The following is a 21961-nucleotide window of genomic DNA, read 5'->3' as shown; positions in this document are numbered from 1 at the left end:
CTACACAAATATACACATCAGAACATCATATATGATAAATAATATTATCCACGCTCCATGGATTGATTTCTCACCAGCCTCGTTGTAAAAAAAAAAATGCACATGGCCGAGAGGAGGGTTAGCAAAACAGAGAAAAAGAGACCAGACTTGTAGCCTATAGTTCCCCTTTAAGTTTATTCCCTCCAAAGCAAATCATGTTTTTGGCAATTCCTGTGTAATTCTCGTGTTATGTCTGTGTAACAAATGCACATGGGCCGTGCGCTAGGCCACACTGTCCTTGGCGCTTGTGGTGGGACTTCATGGGTGGCCGCAATAATAACAAAATCTTCTTTGTCTTCGAACTCAATCCTCCTATAGTCCAAAGTGAATGCCATCATTCAAGCAGCTATCCAGCTAGATGTGTTGAGCCCTCAGCTCCACCATTATTATTACCTTAATTACACAGCCTCGAGAAATTGCCAACATAATTCATACAGTTGTAATAAGTAGGCAGATAGATAAGGTTTTTCGCATCAGGATGTAAACATGTTTATTCCTGATGTGAAGATTGGCATTGAAGGAGTCAGTGGGGATTGATCGACTCACTTTTGGAGAAAGATTTAAGTGGCCATTCAAGGAACTGCAGATTTTGGCATTAAAATATGTTGGCTTACATTTTTCGGCCCCAGAGACTGCTGCTTGGAAAGATATATGAAGCTCCGGAAGAAGCTGTGTGAAGTCTGATGAGTTAACTCAAATGATGTTACTTCAATCTGCATCAAACTTTACTAAAGAAGTTTGAAAATGAAAAGAAAATCTGGACTGTGGAGTTAGAAGAAAGACATGAGAGTACCAGACCATTGTAGGCTGCTCCTCGGCTCTGCTTGCTCATACATTGTGGGTAATAAGCAGCATGTTTTGATAAAGAATCATTTTTGGAATAAGAAAGATTTGGTCCAGTTGTATTGATTGTGATATTTTTTTTCCGGTTGTCCATTCATTGTGATTTTGCAAACAAAGCAGGGCTCCAAGGCCAAAACATTTAAGAATAAAACTGCATTTTCAACATGTTTCACTGTTTATCATCATAAGCTGGTTTTCCTGCTATGTAAACAAACTGATATTCATCAGAAAATACTGTGTTTTGTTGTCATGTTCCATCTTAGTTTTGTTTATCTTTATGTGTATTTGAGTGAATGGCTGAGCCTTCAATTGACCATGGAACATATTATTGAAAGCTCAAACCTTAAGGTCTCCCAAGACAACAACAGTAGGCTACATGGTTAGAAATGTGCAGCTGGAGCATCTGCACCCTGTGAAGGAAAACAAAAACAAACCAGCTGCCAAAAAACCCTGGTCAATACACTGGCAACTTGCTCACAATATAGAAATCAGCCTCACTGTAGATAATTGTATAGCTACACAACTGCCATTTTAGTAATGAGAACCAGTCAGCATGCACCTCATGACTCATTTGAGTCTAAACAAAGAAATGGAATATGACCAGTGTTCGTCTTTATGCATGTGGGCATGTAAATATGTATTCATGTGATGTACTGTAACTGATACAAAAGCCGACCAATAAAAAAACCCAAACATGTTAATGTTAATCTTCCCATGATTCATTAGCTCATTACATTTAAGCCAGATTCATGCCTTTCAATACATTAGAAAACAATGAAGCAGCTGGTACAATGCGGGGTACTTATTGTGTTTCATGCGTGGACATGGACAGAATCAGAAACAACCAGCTCTGGCTCATAATATTTTCTGAAGACAGAAAAGCTAGAAGGGAAAAAAAAGCAGCAAAAACCAACTGATAAGAAAAAAAGTTAATAGTTAAGACTCCTAACACTTGACCTACTGAATCTTCCCTTCCCACATTTCTTCTGCAGGACATCAGACAGCCAGTTTGGTTTAAGATCTGCCCGGCTTTTTGCTGCCACCTTACTCGAAATGATGGCCAAAGTGGCACTTGTGCCACCAGCTGAAGCCTCTCTCACTCTCAGTATAATGGTTTGCTTCCGTCCCCTCGCCCCTCGCAGCTGCTCGCTCTTTCCCCTTCTCTTCCTCTGGTTCTGAGGCAGAGCAGGCTGCTGCAGCTGACAGGACAGCGCAGGCCAGGGGACAATTAGAGAAGCGTGGGAGAGACAGCTGGACCTGTTGCCAATTACACTGGCTGACCAGGAACCACACACACACTGAAGCCTTCTGGTGAACTTCATGCAAGTTAACTTAAACGGACTTTCAGGAATGAAGAATAAAATTTAAAAAGGTTTAGTTTTATTTATTCATCTCCAAAAGAAAAAATGACATAGTGAGTAAAAGTGCTTTCTGAGGAACAACATGTAGTGTTTGCTCCTACGACCATGTGGGGCAATATAATGTAACAGAGCAACAAAGTGACCGCTGCAATTTCTGACATGTCTCCAAACATCACAGTTATCGGTGACATGATCAAGTAGTTTCATGCGTGTGGTAAATCCAAGATGGACAACGTGTCCACTCAACCATCGGGAGTTCAGATCAGTCATCAGTAGGAGATCTTTCCCAGCAGCATGCTCTGCAGCTGCCTGATCCGGCTTTCCTGGGGCAGCACCATGCTCTTCTCTGCTCGCTCCTCCTCCTCCAGCAGCTGCTCGATGTAGCAGGAGGAGCCCAGCAGGATGTGGCCTGTGGCCTGCATGGTGAAGATGGTCCATCGCAGAGCCTCTCTGGAAGCACAGCACAGACAGGGAGAGAGGAGGAAAGTATAAGAGAGTTGGCATTAATAGAAAATTCATGTTTCATGCCCTGTTTTGAAAGTATAGTTAATTGCATTGTCCCTAAATAAGTAAACTAAATACGATAGTGATGTGATGTTTAACCACCAAAATCTAATGAGTTCATCCTTGTGTCCTATTGAATATTTGTGCCAAATATGAAGAAGCTGCATCAAGGTGTTAGTGAGATACCGTGTCTGCGAGAAAGGGGCTTATGCAAGTATGTACAATCCAAAAACAATATGCCTCTGGCTCTGTCTGCTGCCAGCATGGAGGCATTATAACAATGACAAGTTATTTCTTGAGTAATTGTCACAGGAAACAATACAGACAAGCATGACCGACCACACAAGATGATTAGCAAAGTGCTGACAGGAAATATTCACAACCTCAGATAGAAATTTCACACATCAACTGCATGTCATGAAGCTGAAATCTAAGAAACAAACCTCCTCCAGCGCAGAGTGAGCACAAAAGCCTCATATATGACAAGTCTGCAAAATTTAATCCTCTCTGACTGAGGCGCTGTGTCAAAGCTGAAAACCAGCAAATCTCAGCAGCTGTGACATAACTCCTCCCAAAATTAATCTCTGTAAAATCTAGCCTTTGTTCTTCTGTGATCTGACCATTTAACTCTTCCACCCACACAGGTTGTACACACACAACACAATCTGACTTCATGCTCTACATGTCTGGAGCTGTGCAGAGGATATGTAACGTGTGTTGATATGTTATGAAAGTAGCCGACATGCTGTAGGAAACGGACCGGAAAATAGCTAAATCGTTAGTGGGTGGTGGGATAGCCAAAAGGTGATGAGCTGCTTGGAAATTTATGAAGCAGAAACTCATTTAAATGGATCAAATTGCATCTCTAACTGGATTAAACTATTACCAAGAATCCAGATAGCGCTTCAGTGAAGTCACCAAGGGAGACAAAACGGTTACATAAGAGTTCAACACAAAAGCATAAAAATATCAGAAGGTCTCACGTATTTGGCAGGAAACTCACTTCAACATGCTTTTGGCAGCGTAACAGCGCAGGTCATAGGACACAGAATAAGCACCGTACAGGGTCGCTTTGACGTTCAGGCAGCCAATGAAATCTTTGGGATTGTTCTTGTAGAGGTCAAATGTCACCTTGGCCACATCTGTCCGGCGCCGTGGCCGATGGTCACTGAGCTGATCTCTGGAGGGGCTGTTCTGCGAGGGGGACAGGAAGAGAAAACATGAGACGGGTCAAAAGGACACAGACACATTTCGTTGGTAAACACCAGCACACGATTGGATCTCAGACTGAAGCAGCTCCTGTTGATGATGATGATGATGATGATAGAGGAAAATGACCATGAGACAAGGTCCATGTCAGATCACCAGAGTAAATATTCAGACGGTGATTCAAATCATCGCATGCATCATTTTCTTCGGAAAATAATTGCTTTGGGGTGAACATAATTCATATTTGATGATACCCCTGGGTCTCATTAATATTCAAAACCAGCCTTTCATTTTTCCTCTCCAAATTATGAGGGAGGAAACTAATCTCTGGTGTTTGTCTGTGTTCTGCCTCTGCACAATAACTCATTCATTCATCTCGTGTCCAGTTTGAAGGATAAAATATTTGCCATTATTGAATGTCCCTAAATTGTCAATGCATTTCTAATCAGACCAAAGATCATGTCATGTAGCTTCCCCATGCATGGCTGCTTCATTAATGAAACAGACACTTCACAATCGGTTCAGTCATTACATGAAAGAAACACTGAGGGTGGATAAAAGAGACCACCAGTATTTTACAGTTTCCACTGTGCCACACAGCAAGGCATATGATCAAGGGTGACATCTAGTGGTTAATGTGAAAAAAGAGTCATACTGAATGTGGGAGCCACTTCTGCCCTTTGTCCAGGACCATGAGGACGGTGTTGTCGGGCAGCGTCTGGAAAAAATCCTCCGTGTCCACACCTGTGCCGTCTTCATCCAGCACCAATGCGCTGACACACGGTACGTTCAGAGAGTCAGTCACCTGAGGAAAAGAAACACACAGCAGCACGTTCATGAGTGGGCAAGTCATGCGTCATATGACCAGACAGTACACCAGACATTTTTCCTCTATATTAAGACATCACATAAAGACACAGAGACCTCATTCCTCAGCATGAGCTCAAACTGTTACGAGTGTCACAGACGGTGCAGCAGTAAGTGAGTCACAGGCCAGTAAGTCTGTGGTTATTTTAACATTTTAACACACCAGGGTGTCTCCCTGCTTCATCACTTGTGTCGTGTCTTTAATCTAACCTTTCTTTCAACTGACTCACTATTGCTCAATCATTCCCTCTTCTGCGTCACAATTCCTCCTTCCTCATCCTACACCTTACACCCCCTGCTCCTCCCCTCCCTTCACCTTGTTCATCAGGTCTTCTAGCGTGTCTGCCATGATGCCCTTTTTCACGCTACGGTCGTCATTTGTGACTCTGAAGGGCTTCAGCTGAGGAGCTCGACCCGACAGGAGCTGCTGGGTCATGGAAGCGGTGGTAGATACGCCAGCTGTCACACACCTGAGAAAAACACAAACACAGCCCGTTATTGTAGGTGAAGATCAAAAGTTCAAGCTTTCTATGAACTGGTGATAGTGCTGCCGAGTCGACCATCCCATCCAACTCAGGGAGCAGTGGTCTTACTTGGAGAGGGAAGATGGAGTCAAAAGGCTGAGAGACTTCATCGCATAATCCATCTGAGGGCGCCTGGACCTGTGATGGAAGTAGATCAGTTTAGCAACCAGACTTTAACTGTAAGGCAACAAAGTATCAGCAGCAAACAGTAAAATTACACACAGGTCTCACAGATACGTAGGAGCAAGTAAGTAGTAGTTTTGAGTGAACAATGCACCTTGTAAGTTAAATAAATAACATTATATCAAATAAAGGAAAACAATCAAAACTAAATTTGCTCTGTATCTGGGTTTCCAGACATTGCTTATCTGTAAAATAAACCCCTTTTTCTTAATAAACTACAAACATACCACAACAAGAAAGGAAATCTACATGTGAGAAATTAAAACTTACAGTGTCTGAGTTTTAAAAAGCTGACACTTCATCAGCTGTTGTCCCGACCGTATGTGAATATAATCCTCTCCCCTCCTGAAGAGCTCCTAACTCAGCTGCGACCGCTAAACCTGTGACAACACACGCTCTTGTTGCCGTTTCTTGCACCACTTGGTCAATGAACTTTGCGCTGATGACTGTTGAACTAGTTGTGAACCACCAAGCTTTATTGAGCAACTCTCCAGGAACACTCCTACTAACCCTCCCCACAAGATCCCTGGTCTGCAATTTGTTACAGATTAGAAATGCAATGACATCAACTGAACACCCTAAAGGGTCAGTTCATCAAAACACCATCTCTAATGGCATCTTACCACACAGACAATTTGGGATTAATGAATTGCTGTATTGAAGTGGCAGCAAACACTTCTGTCCACATGACTAAACGCAACAAATGTATCTTAGAGGTGCATCAACCAAGTGAATCTAATGTCACTTACACTATGATAATATTAAATAAATGTACAAGAAACAGATAGCTGCAATGATCTGGTTGGTTTCTTCCTTTAATGTTGAAAAAAAAATGATTAAAAGGCGGTGAACATGTAAAAAATACAGCTATTTGGGTGCTGTACTAATTTTTCAACTCAAACATTATTTTTTTAACAAGGGGGAAACCCCCTACTGGCCAACATATAGACCAACTATAGGGCTATGTGACGAAACGAGGCTAAATTAAACTTCCCACATTAGGTCATCGTTCAATGTTCGCCACGTTATCTAGCAGAGGTGTGACTAGACCTCTCAGTGTTATCACATGACGTCAGGTTACACAATCAAATCTATAGGCAGTCTGAGATCACCTGTTTACACGTATGACAACAGTTCACACCCAGCGATTGATATAAAAATGATGTGGTGGCAATCTTACCCAGGTACACAGCAACAGCTTTTATCATAAACAACATCCAACTAGTATTAATTTGAAAACATTTAAGGGTTGTCTTGGGCCAAGTGTGATCTCACGCACCTCCTGTAACAATACAGCCCAGCTAAAAGGCACAATCTGTTTTAATTTAGACTTAAGACCAAAGAACACTGCTATTCTATTACACAACTCATACGCCATAGCCAGTGGCTGTGTTTCACACCGTCTGTGAGCTTGAGACACAGCTGAGCAGCACATCATTCACACCCAGATGACCCCTGTACAACGTGGCATTGGGAGAGAAAATGAATCTTTTCACATCTGCAATGCACACACACAGACTCACATTCACACAGTTCTGACATTAAGTATATTGTTTGCTTACTGACAGGCTATAATCCTGTATTTGTGTTTTTTGTCACACCACTAAACAAAAGCTTTCTGTAAAAAAAAGAGAACGGAGGAGTCAAAACAGAGGAGATGACTCAAAATTTAAATGTAGGATTATCCGTGGAGTTCAGAGAAACACATGATGCAACTGCCAACTCAGAGATGAGGCATGGTCAGAAAACCAACTTCTTGTTTTCTTTGGTTTCTAAGATAATATATGCCGAGCATTGAGACAGATCTCAGGATAATAAAATCCATAAAGAGAGAACTAGATACTAGTACACCAACAAAATCTTTTGTACTTGAAGGTGGAATGGAGGTAGATTAAAGAGAGATGGAGGGAATAAACACTAGGCCTGATACAGAGAGCAGAAGAAAAAAAAGTCTCTTTAATCAAAGGCAGACTCCATCACCCCAGCTTCACCAATCCTTTCAGTAACTCCCATCAGACACTTCAAAGCATCACAGGCCGAAGACAGAGCCTCCAAAACCTTTTTTCATTTCTACTGCAACATCCATCTTAAAACAAGGCCAAATGGACCATCATCACTATTCTTAATGCAACCTTGCAGAACTTCTCATATTTATTTATGGACCTGTTGGGTTTAAATGCAATTTTAAGTGAAGCCTTCCAGGGGTGAGTCCCAAACCTAATACTTGTGAAATGTGTGACACCATGTTGTTTAACGTTCAATGCAATAAAGTTTAGAGTTCAGTGGGAAAACAGTAAAACAGTCAAACTTACCTTTCCCCTATATGTTCCTGCTGTAAAGTCAGTCCACGTCCACGAGTCCACCACCACTGCCTCAGCTCTAATTAACAACACCTGGATTAGACTAATTGGGTCACCTCCGCGCCATTTTGGCTCATTCTTTCTCTTCGAAATAAGAGACAAGGTAGACTGTAACTCTACCTATGTGATTCAAAATATGTGAGTTAGGAGACCCTGTGGTCCTTTCTAATCAGGGTCACCTGTTAAATTCGTCAATTAGCTACGGTGAGCGGTAATGGTAAGTGCAACGCTTAATTTATGCTCCATGCAGTGACGATATGTTGGATGAGCCAACACCTGCAACCGTCCGCCCAGTGTAGAAGTGGATTTAGGGAATATTCTGACTCGATCTGTTCATTTTTAACCAAAATTATGAAACAACATTCATAAAAGGATCATGGATCTCTCTCTCTCTCTCTCTCTCTCTCTCTCTCTCGCTCTCTCAAGGCACAGGTAGAAGAAAGAATGAGGACATCACGTGGACAAATGACGAACTACTAGTTCAGGCTTCCGCAGGCAGCAGGTAAAAAGAAAATGAGCTCACTCTAAATATCCTGAAACACTATGCAATCAGTTTCATTGTGTTGGACAGTGGTTGAAAAAAAAATGCTTTACGTTACCACTAAAGGTGTAGGGAATGGAAAATATACTGCAGTAAGTAAAATGTATAAATAGACGTAACTACAGGGAAAATGCACATTGTTTTTTTTGTTTTGTTTTTTTTTCATGTTATGCTATAGGCCTACATTTCAGACTACAGTCTAACTCTATTCTACTCCACAACATTAGATTTGACATAATTAAGAGATAGGGCCCACCATTAAAGATGACACAACAGAGTCCAGATTGAGATTTTCCAGTCTTAGATGGTTTTATTTGGGCCTATTGAGGCCGAATGGTCCAGTATTTCACACACAAAAAAAAAAACCTAAATTATCTCAGGACCACCAGAATTTATGACCCCTAGTTTGGGAGCCTATATCTTGAAGGACTAAATGCACAAACTGTAGGCCTATAAAGTAGTGAAAACTAGCTCCCTGACCAGCAACCACACAGAAATGCTGGTTATACACTGAGGCATTGGTATTAAATATAGGCCCACAGATGAAATATATGAATTAGCCACAGAACAATTATTTTTGTACATTCACAGATAATTGGCTGTGAATACTTCCATAACCAATGTAGAGATTTGTGCTTGTAATCACGCATTTGTAAAATTTAGACTTCTGACATCCTGAATCTGGTTATGTTTGAGAATAGTTATTGTATTTGTCAAACAAATGTTGAGTAAAGAGAACGATAGTTTCCTCTGAAATGTAGCAGAGTAAAATGTAAAATAGAAAAAAATGGAAATACTTCAACTAAAATATGGTGCCTGTCCTGGATATTATATCATTGGTGCAGCTTATTTTCCGTGTCATTAGCAACTACTGCAGCAGAACTACGTTTGTCCAGGCCGATCTATGAGATGACTTTCAACCCAAACTGAAAAGGCTAAATAAAGACTGTGGCGACTCAGAGGAATACACACATTGCATAAATTGCTTGAACGATAACTGCTGCAACAGAAGCCTGAGAAAACCTTTTAGTCCTCCTCAAATAGAACATGGTCACATTATTCTCATGGCAGTGTAAACATCGTCCTCCGTGTTGCCAGCGGGGCAACAACCAAACACTAATATATCTAAGTAATTGCTGAGTCATTCGTATATTTTCTGGGGTTAGATCATCTGTGTAGCTCAACAGAGCATTGGTGGTCTTATTGATTTATAATTATTATTATTTATTATTTATTGTATTCCAATCCCAATCACTGTGGCGACTTCTGTCTTTAAGTATAGTGCTTAGTTCATAAGTGCTCTACTCTGTTTGCACAGTATTTACGTTGTTTGGTAAAGCTTCGGTGGATTTAAGTGAATAAGTCAAGGTCATGACACCAGTGTAAAACAGAACGAACTCATGTAAATCAGATGAGCAGTTTATTTCACTCTGTTGCTTCACATTTCATGCCCACTGCAGGAGCACAGATGAATCATGCCACAGATATTAGTTTAATGCGGAGCAGATCGTGCATAGGACTTAAAATAGCTGCGACTCGTTTGGAAAATTTATCAAGTATTAGTGAACAAAGGGTCCATAGAAAGGGTCTGCTCCTCTTTCAGAGGTCAATATCCTGCCCATGTCTTTGTCCTGTTATCACACATCAGGCCCCACTGTTGATGGTGACGCATGCTTATTTGGCTCAGACCCATTTATTTGTGCTTTATGGGTTGCTGATGCTTGTAATTATACTAAGCGTGCGTGATATCAGTGCGTGAAATGAATTAGACTTGAGAAAAAAATATCATTATCATAATGGATTTAATTGAACAACCTTTTTCTTTGATTTCAAGATTACACATGCAAACACAAGAAACAGATTTGAGAACCTGATCACAGTTTCTGACCCACGGGTGAATAATCTTAGAGACAAAAGACCAGCTTCATCTTATATCCTTTGACTTTGTTTGCAGTGTCCTTTTGTGCGATTATGTTTTACATCCTTCCTTTTAATTATTAGTATTTCAAGAGTCCGTCCAAGGAGTGTTTGTGTATAATGAGGTAATAGAATAAATAATTTAATACAAATATAAAAGTAACGCAGATCTAAGCTCTAGAGGAAATATACTGACCGCAATGACTGTTTGCACCCAAACTAACATTGTTTCTAACCAAGTGCCAGTGCCACAATGTGTTAACTCCCCTACATGGTGAGATTTTTTTTCCATCGAGCCCCATCGACTGCTCCAAGGGACTTTTCATTTCCTCTTGCCTATTCGTGCCATAAGTTCTGCGTTCGCTGCAGCCTTGGTCCTCATGTCCTGGTTCTTGGCCAGGTCTATGAGGACACTGAGGATGCTGGTGGGAACATCGAGAGACAGGGCGAAGCGGGACCCCTGCTGGGCTCGCTTTGGCACCTGGGAGGCTGGGCGTGGGGCACGCGATCGCCTGAGCAGCGTGTGATGCTCTGACCGGAGCAAGGAGTTCAACACGCCACTGCGGTTTAGGATGTCGACAGCCAGCACGTCCGTCAGTGTGTCTTCATCCAGTTTGGCAAGAGCAGGGGCGCTTCTCTGACTCTGGACACACCAAGGCAACAGCAGAGCCAGGCAGAAACACACACGCGCACGTTTCATGGTCAGAGGCATCTGCAGGGAGAGAAGAGATCACACATCAACCAGTGGCTGAAAATCGCTCAGCTGTGACGCTGTAAAAGAGTTTGCTCAGTGATGGCATACAACAGGAATCTTTTTTCTCCATAGTTAATCGGACAGAAGACACAGCAAATATACTCGTATACTGATTCATGAATGAGGACAGTGATGAATTGTAGAATAATATAAGAAAGAAATAATAACATTCATCATCTGCAATATCCAAACCAAGATTTACATTTCAGGAATCCAAGTCAGTGCATAAAAGGAGATAAATGAGGTGAATAAACACAATTCAAATTTCAAAGTTTTAAATGCCTTGCAGAAAAAGTCACAAAAATCTTTAGTCACTTGTCCTATAAATCATTTAATTCTCTAATATATCAAGTGTAACAATCCTACTCCATACTTACGCAGTGACACCACGGTGAAATGTCAGTAACTTGGCAAAAAGGCACTTCTCCCTCCTCTGGGCTAAAGCCGGACTTTGGTCTTTGGCCGTCAGATCTTGTGTGAATGTATCTTCTGTCGCACAGCTGCTTCTTCTTCTTCTTTTTCTTCTTCTTTTTGCGCTACTGGAGGAGCGACCTGTGTGGCACGCAGTCGGACGTTCAACTGGACTTCTGCCTGCTCGTCCACGACTTTGTCTTCACCCCCATTTGTCTTTGTTGTGACACTGCCCTCTCCACTCTCTGTTTATCTTCTACATTTCTAGAGCCCACCGCCCTCCCCTCGTTTAATCTCATTTCCTCCACACTCATTGCTTGTCTTTCTGTGTCTAAAAATAACACAATGATAATCACAATAATGAATTAGATAGTTGTCTCGCTCTGCTGTCAAAGCACAACTCAGACTTACCACCTCCATTCAAAAGTTATGCTGCAAAAACAACATGCATCAGATTAACGTGGTTCACTTTCCTACGTGGGGGTTATTCATGTGCTGTCAGTCATCCATACAGAGCAGGGTGACACGTTAAAATCAGACACAGTAGTAATTCAAGCAGCATTGTGACTGAAGATGAACAATTTTATGGTGTTAGATGGGCCTGTGATTATCTTTTTGGTCTTTTGTGTGTGGTAGGTGGGTCTAATTCTGTCTTATTGATTTTCTTAAAACGTACTGAATAGAAAAGAAGAAGATTCAGATTTAAGTGTTGAAGCCTCATACAGTTAACACAACTATGATGCCTAATACAACAGTCAATTTGCAGTTTGTAAAGTGAATGGCAGTTAACAAAGATGTGTCATTAACGAAGCACAAAAACAGAGAGCGATTGCATCTCACGTCTCCACTGGATTTGCAGGCCGGTCTCGTCTCACAGCGTGAAGACACGACAGCACTGAACAAAAAGCAACTCACGTCATGATCGTCATACACAAAACATTGTTCTTGTGCATCTAGTTGGCTGCCCCTTGTAGTTTCATTAAAAGATTTACCAAGAAAATTTTCCTTTAACTCATTGGCCTACAGCCAAAACTTGTGGACCTACATCACACCTCATATCCACCATATTATTACTGTGACTGTTTAAACTGAACAGGATGCATTAAGTTGGGAGCAGAGAGAAAGAAACCACTGTGTTTCTTTCTTTATTTTTCTTTTTTTGTAAGTGATGTCAATACAAGACAATGGAAAACAACAGAAACATACAAAGACACAAAAACACGGGTTAGAAAAGACAAATAAACAAAGACGTGCTAGTGCTATACTGGTGCAAACAGTGCTGTGCATATACTATGTGCAAGTGCGTGTCTGTGAGCATGTGTATGTGTTGGTCTGTGCATGTGTATGAGCATGGATATATATGTGTTGGAAATAATGGAGATGAACTGAAACGGTTAGAACACGAGAAAAAGAAAGTATAAGCAAAGAAAAATACGTGCAAGATGGGAGAGAGAGAGAGAGAAACAAATAACAAAGATACAAAGTGTTTTCTTGCTAAGAAACGTTAAATTGCTTTTCTGTTGTCAGTTTTCAGGCTCGTGTGACAGGTGTCAGAGTTGTGTGTGGCAGCGTGAGATGCATTTCAGACACTGCTGGATGCTGCACATTGTTGCCACCTAATGGAACATATTGTATGAGTACATTTAGTCCTATTTAGAGAGCACAGTGCAGGAGGAGGAGGGGGGGGGGTAGACAGAGAAAGCCCTCTGGAGAGCAATAAGGAGGAAGAGGCTGTCAGGCTCAGGACGGCGACTCGCCAAGATGAAGCCTACCTCCATTTCCTGAGTCACCTCCAGTCCAGGCCATCAACTGATTCATCCTCATCTGACTAATGATATGAATATTACAAGTACGGCCCGATTATAATAGCCGGGCCCTCGGGGGCCCCCGGGATTATGAGCCGTCTGAGTTACCCTCAGATAAACAAACTTGGGTCACATAAATGTCACTCAGCAGCGAACAGAGATGTCCTGCGTCGGACCACTAGCATTATTGTCACAGCAGCATCATGACGCAGGATTACACATGAGTGTGAGATGATGTCATCTCTGTGATTCAACATATAGACTCTTTCATAGCAGGTCTCAGTTTATCCCTCATGCAGCTGACTTGACGTATGTTCTGTATTCGATAGACCTCATGTATCAGGGAGCATCTCGTCAGCTCCTCTGAGCAGTGACGTCAGCCACGTTGTCCATTTAAATTCATTCTGGTTTAATCTTACAGGAAAAAAGGAAAATGATCATGTAATAGCAGGAAGCACAGTGACTAAACCTAAAGAAGACGTTGCTGCAAAGGTGAAAAATGAGACAACTGAGAATTTGCCCACAACCTAGCATTACTGTACATCTCAAACTATTGATCACTGATTAGCCTTGATTATGTTCAGAAGACTGAATAGAGAGAAAATACAATTGCGGTGCTGGAAAAAATAAGATTTAAAGAACTGTGAGACTCATCAGTGTGTTATTCACCATGGAGGCCTCTGTCCCGCAGTGTTGAGGTCAACGAGCCACAACCTACAGTTTTCATCAAGACAAGCTGTCTTGAACATTTCATCTATGAACAGCCGTCTGCAGAGCGCAATACTGAAAACAGATATATTATTTAATATTCAATAAAGGAAGGTGAACAAAGTACACAGCTCAGTCTACTATGATCCAGCTGGTGAAACATTACACCAATAACGGTTGAAGTTTAATTTTATGGCAACTAATTGTTGTTGTTTGATATTTACAGAAGTAGCTTTTCATCCAAATTACTTTATTAGAGCAGTTGTATAAAACGAAATATACACTTTGTGCAGCCCGGTGTTGTGGTGGCAGGACAAATTGATGCAGATGTTTTCTGACTTTGTGTTTCGTCAGTTTGCATGTTTTAGGTGTTGAGTTGTAGTGCGTCGAGCTCTCGGGGCCACCAGAGATTTCAGCCCTGCAGGTGAGGTGTCCTCACCATGCGTCCAGTGCTCTCACACATTCAGGGGCCCTGAAGACATTCATTTCATTTTACTCTTTAGTGGTGTGACCGACTGTGCTTTCATGTATAGAAAACTGAATCAGCCAGAGGCAACTTTGCATTTTCATCATTCTTATAGGCTGCATTTTGTTTTCTTTTAAACTGTGTTGTGTACTTGATGACACTGCAGTCTCCCGGTGCAATGAGACAAAACAAATCATTGTTTTACAGTATTTTATTTTCATCGGAATGAGAGCTTCTGTTATGTACAATAGAGGACAGAAACAAATGTTACAGAAATTATAAATATACTCTTGCTCCGAACTGACTGTATTCATTATCGACCGTACTGTGCCCAGTAGATATTTTGAATTTAAGTCCGTCCTCTTTCCCCTCCCCTCTGCAAGTCAGTACCAGGTGATGAGGACCTGTGCAGTGAATTCAAGAGGTAAATCATGTGCACCATGTGCAGCCTAACTGCCCCCCTCATGACTAAGTGTGATCAGTGGGCGGGATAAGAGAGGGAGGCGGGGGAGAAGAAAGAGGATGGATGGCTGCCTGTGCCGTCGAGCCAACACGTGGACAATCCTCAGGTGTTCGCTCTTGTGGCGGTGACTGGAGGAAAGCGGGATGAGGAAGATGAGTAGCAAACGTGGGACACTTGGAGCAACATCACAACACATCTTAAAACCTGAGCCAGTACATGGCACTGCGCATTCTGTTGTAGTCGGGTAGCTGCTCGACGGGGCCTGGAAGAGACAGAGGAGAGACAGATGAGAGAAAATGATCACACCTCTGGCGTCGCCGCAGATGGATTAAAGCAACAGCAGAACTCACCGACGCCTGCCACAGCTGGACACTTGTCGTAGATGTATTTGGAGCAGGTGTCACGAATCATCCTGGGGGTCACAGCCTGAAAAGAGAGATGAGGAGGAAGTCAGGACTCTGATAATCCTGAGACAGACTAGAAAACTAAATTTTAGCAAGTTTTTTTCAAAGGCACTGCATCACAAAAGTGTCGACTCACCTCAATGCGAGCGTCCCACTCGGCCAGAGGAATACGACGTCCGTAGTTCAGGATGTGTCTGCCGATGTCGTCACAAATTGGAGTTGTTCCTAACCACCAACAAACAGTTACATGAATCAGTTATTAATAAGCTTCAAAGTGCACGTGCGTGTGTGTGTATACACTAGACAGACACGTGGCGTACCATTGAGCTGTCCGACCAGGCTGGCCTTCAGAGCGTTCTTGCCTCTGGCTACATCACTCTCTGTTACTGTGGTGCACAGGTTCATCCTGCAGGGAGAAGGAAGGGGGAGGAAATCAGACTTTATCTCTTTCTCTATTTATTCAATAATTATGTAAATTTGACAGATAATACAACAATGATAACTGAACAAACGAGGATGGTCGTGGTTCAAGAAAACTTAAAACTACAGAAATCATCTCACTATGTATGAAAAGCATTTGTGTTTGTTTGTACAGCGGAGAGTGGAGCTTCTTCCCTCACTATCCATCTCTGTTGGGTGTCAACAGCATGATGAGGGCACTAATTTAGGCCTGACGTCAAGTTACTGACAGAATCAACATTAATTAATGACAGCTGATACAATGTACCTCCGGTGCTGTTTGTATTTTTAACAAGTGGGAACAATTCTCAGTGGAGTCTCAGATCACAAGCTGCAGCCCAGTGTTTCGCTGACAATTATTAGCATCAGAGCTTAGGGAAGCTGTTGATGTTGATTGTTTTTACTTGATTTGGTGTATTCATTGAAACCTGTAGTCTACAATTCAAATGTTTTAATTGTGTAATTGCAACTTTATGACATTTAATAAGCTTCTGATTGAGCTTTGTAGTGATGGGCCATTGCAAGAAAGACAGAAACACTATAAAAGTGTATTAATTCAGTTGGCGCTGGTGTCTGTGTGAGCGTGTGTGTTTTTGAGTCTCTACTACTGACCAGGCGTTCTGGGACCAGTGCATCATGTCGTCGATGTTGTTTTTGTCAGTCACAAAGTAGATGCCCAGCAGGCCGGTGTCGCTGTAGGAGGAGTGGAAGGCCTGGAAGCTGTGACACAGGTTCTCCTCCGCTGCCAGACGAGCCAGACGGCTGCTCAGGTGCTGTATGCGAGAGGAAGGAATACATGCTGATATTTTTTTACTGTGTTTAAAGATGTGGTGCATCATCAAAGTGGGATTTTATCACATTATAATTAGATAAATATGACAAAACTGATTTTAAACCTAAAATAGAATACCGGTACACGTATAAAATAGAGTTTTTTTTACTTTACCAAGAGAAAACTGAGTATTTTTATGTGTTTTTAAGACCAAAGTAAATTAACCAAACTGCACAAAGTTATGCGCAGCCAAACATGGTAATTTTTACTGATATGTAATTCAGGTGATGTTCCTCCTAACAGGTCCAGAGGCAGGGATGAGACCCCTGACCCAGGTTACTGTAGAGGGAGGACCATGATCTACCCCTCCATAATGGCCACTTAAAGCATTAACAACCTCAAGTGGGCAAAGCTAAAAGGGGACAGCACTGAACTAAGAAAATTAGTTCAAAATCAGTGGTTCCTAAGCTGCAGACATCGCTATTAAAACATATTACACCAACCTTTCCACCACCAAAGGTGATGTCATAGCTGCCTATGATGGCGTTGGCCACCATGAGAGGCACGATGTCCGGGCTGGCAGCACTGGCACCCTCCACCGCGATGGCAACGTGTGCCAGAGGCAAAGCATCGTCACGCATAGTGATCTGAGGAGAGGCAGAAAGAGGAAGAGAGGAAATATTAATGGTGGGGGGAAAAAAACAGTAGGATGAGCTAAGATACCATGTAACCCTGCGTATATCTCCTGCGTAACAATATCAACACATCTCACCTCACTGCCAGTGAATCGGCATGGTGACAACAAGGGGACGGCATCTCCCTCGTACTCAAAAGACACTCCACTGAAGTGAGACTTGGCCAAAGAGACCAGCTCGTTGTGGCTCACACCTTTAAAAGGAAGCACAACACCAACGAGTCATTCCCCTGAAACTGAAAACTCACCCGTGTGTGTGTGTGTGTGTGTGTTAGGAGGGAGAGGACCTACCTCCTGCAGCAGCCAGCACCATGCGAGGAGCCTTGTAGTGGCTGTTGATATAATCCACTAGGTCCTGGCGGGTCAGAGTCCTGGAGGAATCGAACATGAGCATCACTATTAATATACAATTAAATATTATAGTGTTGGGCATGTTACTATGAAAAAGTAATTAGTCATAGTTACTAGTAACCTTCCCCAAAAAGTAATTGAGTTAGTGCCAATGAATAATTACAAGGAAAGTAACTATTACATTACTTCTTTATAAAATGTTCAAATATGTCAAATTACTTGGGCTTCCCTCCCTAACCCTCGTTTATCTAACTACTGCACTAAACCAACTCACTCAGTATCCCCGCGCTGTATCACTCCACGTCTTCCACACGCACTGATCTAAACAGCTGATAGGTGGAGTGATACAGCGCATCGTGGAGTTGGCAAACTAAAAATAATGTGTATATAACGTCCTACACTTAAACTGGTGTATTATTTTCTGATAGGACTTCTTGAGTCAAGTAACGGCGTGACGGCGCATTTTATTGTCAATAGCGATAACGGCGTTGTAACGGGGGAAACGGTAACTTTTTTGATTACTCGTTACTGAAAAAAGTAGCGCTGTTGGTAACAGCGTTATTCCATCACTGAATATTATACAGAATGGAAATATAAGTGGTGTGGTGGCTGTTTTACTTCTTTACTATATCATCATCACATCCCTGCATTGTTTTAACAGTAATGTGATTTTGAAAACCTTTGAGTTGTTCTGAGATAGTCACTTATATTTAAATGTTCTGTGTGTGTTTGTGTGTGTGTGTAAGCAGTTGCTCCTACCTGGCATTAGCAGAGGGTCCCAGTACGCTGTGTCCCAGAGGAGTGCCCTGGAAGGCCGTGGCATGCAGCAGGTCCAGGCAAACCTCCTGCAGGTTGCCCTCAACCTCCTCAAGCTCACGCAGCACGACGCTCCTCTGCTGCTCAATCTCAGCCTCACTCAGAGCGCAGCTCTGCACCACCTCCGACAGCAACTCCACAGCTGGGAAACAGAGGAATAATTTTTGCTCATAATGCCTTCATCTTCCAAGACGAAAAGGTTTTATTGTACAAGACGAGCCAGGCGGCTGCTCAGGTGCTTTATGAGAGACGAAGGAATACATGCTGATATTTGACTGTTTAACAATGTGGCGCATCATCAAAGTGGGATCTTATTACACTATAGTCAGATAAATGTGTCAAAACTGATTTTAAACCTAAAATATAATACACACTCAAAATGTCAAGTAAATTAAACAAACTGTACAAAGCTACAATGTGCAGCTATTTCATCAAAAGATGTTTTTTTCCCTGACATGTAATCCAGGTGATGTTGCTCCTGACAGGACCAGAGGCAGGGATGAGACCCCTGACCCAGGTTACTGTATAAGGGAGAACCATGATCTACCCCTCTATAATGGCCACTTAAAGCATTAACAACCTCAAGTGGGCAAAGCTAAAAGGGGACAGCATTGAACTAAGAAAATTAGGCAACTTTTATTTTAACTTTTATTATATATTTAAAAGGTTTTATTGTACAAGCAGCCTTTGAAATCAAATTACGGTTAAAAAGGTCATGTCACCTTTGGGCAGATCTTTAGACAAGGTCTTCATGTAGTAGGCGGTGTGCTCCCGAGACGTGTAGGCACTCAGATGAGCACCCATCGACTCCACCTCCTTCTCGAGGGCGGTTTGAGGGTACTTTTTCGTTCCCTGCGTGTGGAGAGACCAGAAAAGGGGGGATTTAAGTGACTGCGTTATGACGATGTGTTACAAACATGCAGGTCATTAAGTTTACTAATGTCTACCTTGAAAGCCATGTGCTCCAGGAAGAAGCCTGCTCCATTGTTCTTCTCACTCTCATAGCGGCTGCCGGTGCTGATCCACAGTCCAACCTGTGAAGGAGATAAGTGGAGCAGCTCTCACTCATGGTGTATCATTTAATTTAAGTGTAATAACAACCCTGTGAATGGTTGTAAAAAAAGGGACGCAGTATTGCTGTGTTCTTACAGTGCACGTGTCATGTCCGGTCTCCTCAGATGCAACCCTCAAACCGTTGTCCAGGGCGGTGAGGCGGGTCTCTGGAGCTCCCACCAGGCTCTGAGCATAGCTGACCGAGGCCTGCCCACGCCTCAAGGACAGCAGGATGGGCTACAAGAGTAGACATCCAACAAGAGTTATTTAAAATAAAATAAAATAACAGAGCTTGTGATTCACATTTAAGTTCTGATAGATGCACTTACATACATGAATATTAAATTACAGTCCCCTTACTAATCACCTGCCTCATGCAAGTTAAGTTAACAACTATCTTGCTGATGAAACAAGCTCAAAACACCAATAAGATAATGTAGCAGCTATTGTTTGTAGTCTATGTTGCTTTAAACCTACTCATGTTAATCCAACCATATGAAAGGCAAGAGCAGGAATATTTGGCACATGACAGCACTGAACCTTAAGGCATCTGACATTGAAGCCACCACCCCCCTCTGTGTGTCTCCCAGATGAAATGACTGCCAAAACAATCAGTATCAGTATATGGTCGGTGTTTTATATGAGGAAAATATTACATTTATGTCTAGCTTATTGCATTATGAAACGGGAGACAACATATTGTAGCTACTACACATTATTCACAGATGATTAGTCAAGATTTTAGATTGTTTCTGAGGCCACTTTATGTTCACATTGAGTATTTATTTTGAATTTCAAGCAGACATTACGAAACGTATTATTACAAAACCTGGAAGCGCTGGTCAAGAAAACACAGTTTCTGAGACGTGTGTAAGATATCCTTTATGTATGTCAATGAGCTTCTTTCACGTTATTTCCCCCACTTGCTTAAGACTTCTTCTCCAACAAACAAACAATCATATCATATTTGACGATGGATAAAACTACAGACTGTCACTGTCAGCGTCTGTCGACCCAAAGTCACCGTGCTAACGCCGTTAGCCAGGAAGCTTAGCTGCGGGGGGCAAGTGAGGACAACAGCTGCCTGCTGAGCCCTTAAATGATCAAACTACGACTAAAACGACGACAGACTAACGTAAATAACACAAACAAAGTCAACATTACATACCAAGTGGCCGCTACAACAGCCTCTGTCTCATTTGACGAGTGACCTTGCATGCACTGCTAGCGGGCTAATGCTAACCGGCTAGCTAGCCTCTTTCCGTGTCTGTGCTGCGGACAAACTGAGCCAGATGTTAGCCAGTGGTGGATAAACTCAAACCGGACTTCATATCCACGCTTAATTTTAAACTTTTCTGTTTGGTCTTTCAAATTTCATACTTACACTGCGGGTTTTAGCGAGGGCTCGACCCACGGTGCTCCCGACTCGGCACACGGACGCCGCCATTTTTTAGTTCGGTTACAGACAGAAGGCTGGAGGGAGAGTTTCTTCTTCCTCTACGTGGCCCGGTGGAAATGTTTAGGCTCGTGTGTTTCAACGCCACCAACTGTTCACAATGTGTTTGACTAGTTTACAAACAGTTAAAAAAAATAAAAAAAAATAAAATAAAGGAAATTAAATTGTTTCCATCAAACATGTGTAATTGAGATAGGACTCTACTCTAATTTCCCAATTTTTGCACGCCTTCAATATGTTCACATTTTCCATCTGAATGCTTATCAATTTTATGCAGTGTTTATGGTCCAGGGTCTCTGTTGTTGCCGTTTTATCAGTGTGCACAGCGCAGAATAGACTAGAGTCGACTCATTAGTCCACACATTTTGTGTTTTACCCTCCTGTTCATTTGTCGTTTTCCAAATTTGTAGCCTAATTCTTTGACATACATTTTTTTTAGTTCTTTTTTCTATATTGAAATATAGAAAAGAGTGCATACAAAAACAGTGAAAGGAAATCAAGACATGATAATCTTATTATTTGTGACTTTTATTATGAGGTAGGCAAAAAATCCCTGCAAAAACAAGGTGCAATCGGAAGGAGCATGTCAGGGCAGGGCAAGGGTCCGAGGCAATTCTGTTTACAGTCCTCAGCGGGACAACACACATGAACACAAAATGTTAAGTTCAAAGCTGTCAGTGGTATTGGCTACATCTGATAGTTGAAGGGAATGAGCTTGAGTAACATTAGTCTTCATAGTGGCGCCTTCCTGAAGGCATCAACACAAAATGACCCAACAAGATGTGGTTTATGTGGTCACGATAAAACCTTTTGCCTTAATTCCTGACAACCTGCTTCTTCCACATTGAAGCCAAGTCACTCAGCTGAAGTCCCAAGACCTTGGAGCAAACCTTGTGAAGTATTACCATGTGTTTGTATGTTTATTTAGCACATATTAAAATTATAAAAATTACCAGTGACAAGAGAACATTATGGAACAGACATGCAAGGAAGTCTGAAAA

At 42.0% G+C, this 21961-nt stretch overlaps 4 protein-coding genes and 1 non-coding gene across 5 annotated transcripts in view; 1 reads left to right on the top strand and 4 right to left on the bottom strand.

Moving 5' to 3' along the window:
• The window catches only part of LOC146987151 (RNA-binding protein 38-like), a 212487-nt gene that overhangs the window by 159054 nt on the left and 31472 nt on the right, over positions 1-21961 (top strand). The gene's annotated exons all lie outside the window — the stretch shown is intronic.
• Positions 2252-5471, bottom strand: cidec (cell death inducing DFFA like effector c). The gene is made up of 5 exons (XM_085776187.1): positions 5417-5471; positions 5140-5293; positions 4612-4761; positions 3751-3941; positions 2252-2693 (listed from the first exon to the last, which is right to left on the bottom strand). Exons 1-5 carry the CDS (start codon positions 5467-5469, stop codon positions 2513-2515), a joined length of 729 nt encoding a protein of 242 aa, XP_085632313.1. The 5' UTR covers positions 5470-5471; the 3' UTR covers positions 2252-2512.
• On the bottom strand, positions 9814-12187 carry LOC146987159 (uncharacterized). The gene is made up of 2 exons (XM_085778009.1): positions 11480-12187; positions 9814-11060 (listed from the first exon to the last, which is right to left on the bottom strand). Exon 2 carries the CDS (start codon positions 11058-11060, stop codon positions 10671-10673), a length of 390 nt encoding a protein of 129 aa, XP_085634135.1. The 5' UTR covers positions 11480-12187; the 3' UTR covers positions 9814-10670.
• On the bottom strand, positions 14686-20970 carry uqcrc1 (ubiquinol-cytochrome c reductase core protein 1). Its single transcript, XM_085776186.1, has 13 exons — positions 20889-20970; positions 19601-19741; positions 19399-19485; positions 19174-19303; positions 18395-18593; positions 17576-17655; positions 17363-17478; positions 17094-17237; positions 16431-16591; positions 15680-15765; positions 15496-15584; positions 15306-15381; positions 14686-15217 (listed from the first exon to the last, which is right to left on the bottom strand). Exons 1-13 carry the CDS (start codon positions 20949-20951, stop codon positions 15153-15155), a joined length of 1437 nt encoding a protein of 478 aa, XP_085632312.1. The 5' UTR covers positions 20952-20970; the 3' UTR covers positions 14686-15152.
• On the bottom strand, positions 18919-19044 carry LOC146987158 (small nucleolar RNA SNORA26). The gene has a single exon (XR_015035954.1). It is a non-coding gene; the product is annotated as a small nucleolar RNA SNORA26 (small nucleolar RNA).

The sequence above is a fragment of the Trachurus japonicus genome, chromosome 5 (assembly GCF_045865225.1).
Source record: "Trachurus japonicus isolate A0001 chromosome 5, Traja_1.0".
Taxonomy (NCBI): Eukaryota; Metazoa; Chordata; class Actinopteri; order Carangiformes; family Carangidae; genus Trachurus; species Trachurus japonicus.
Note: the sequence above shows the minus strand (reverse complement) of the source record. Positions and strands in the feature narration are given on the sequence as shown.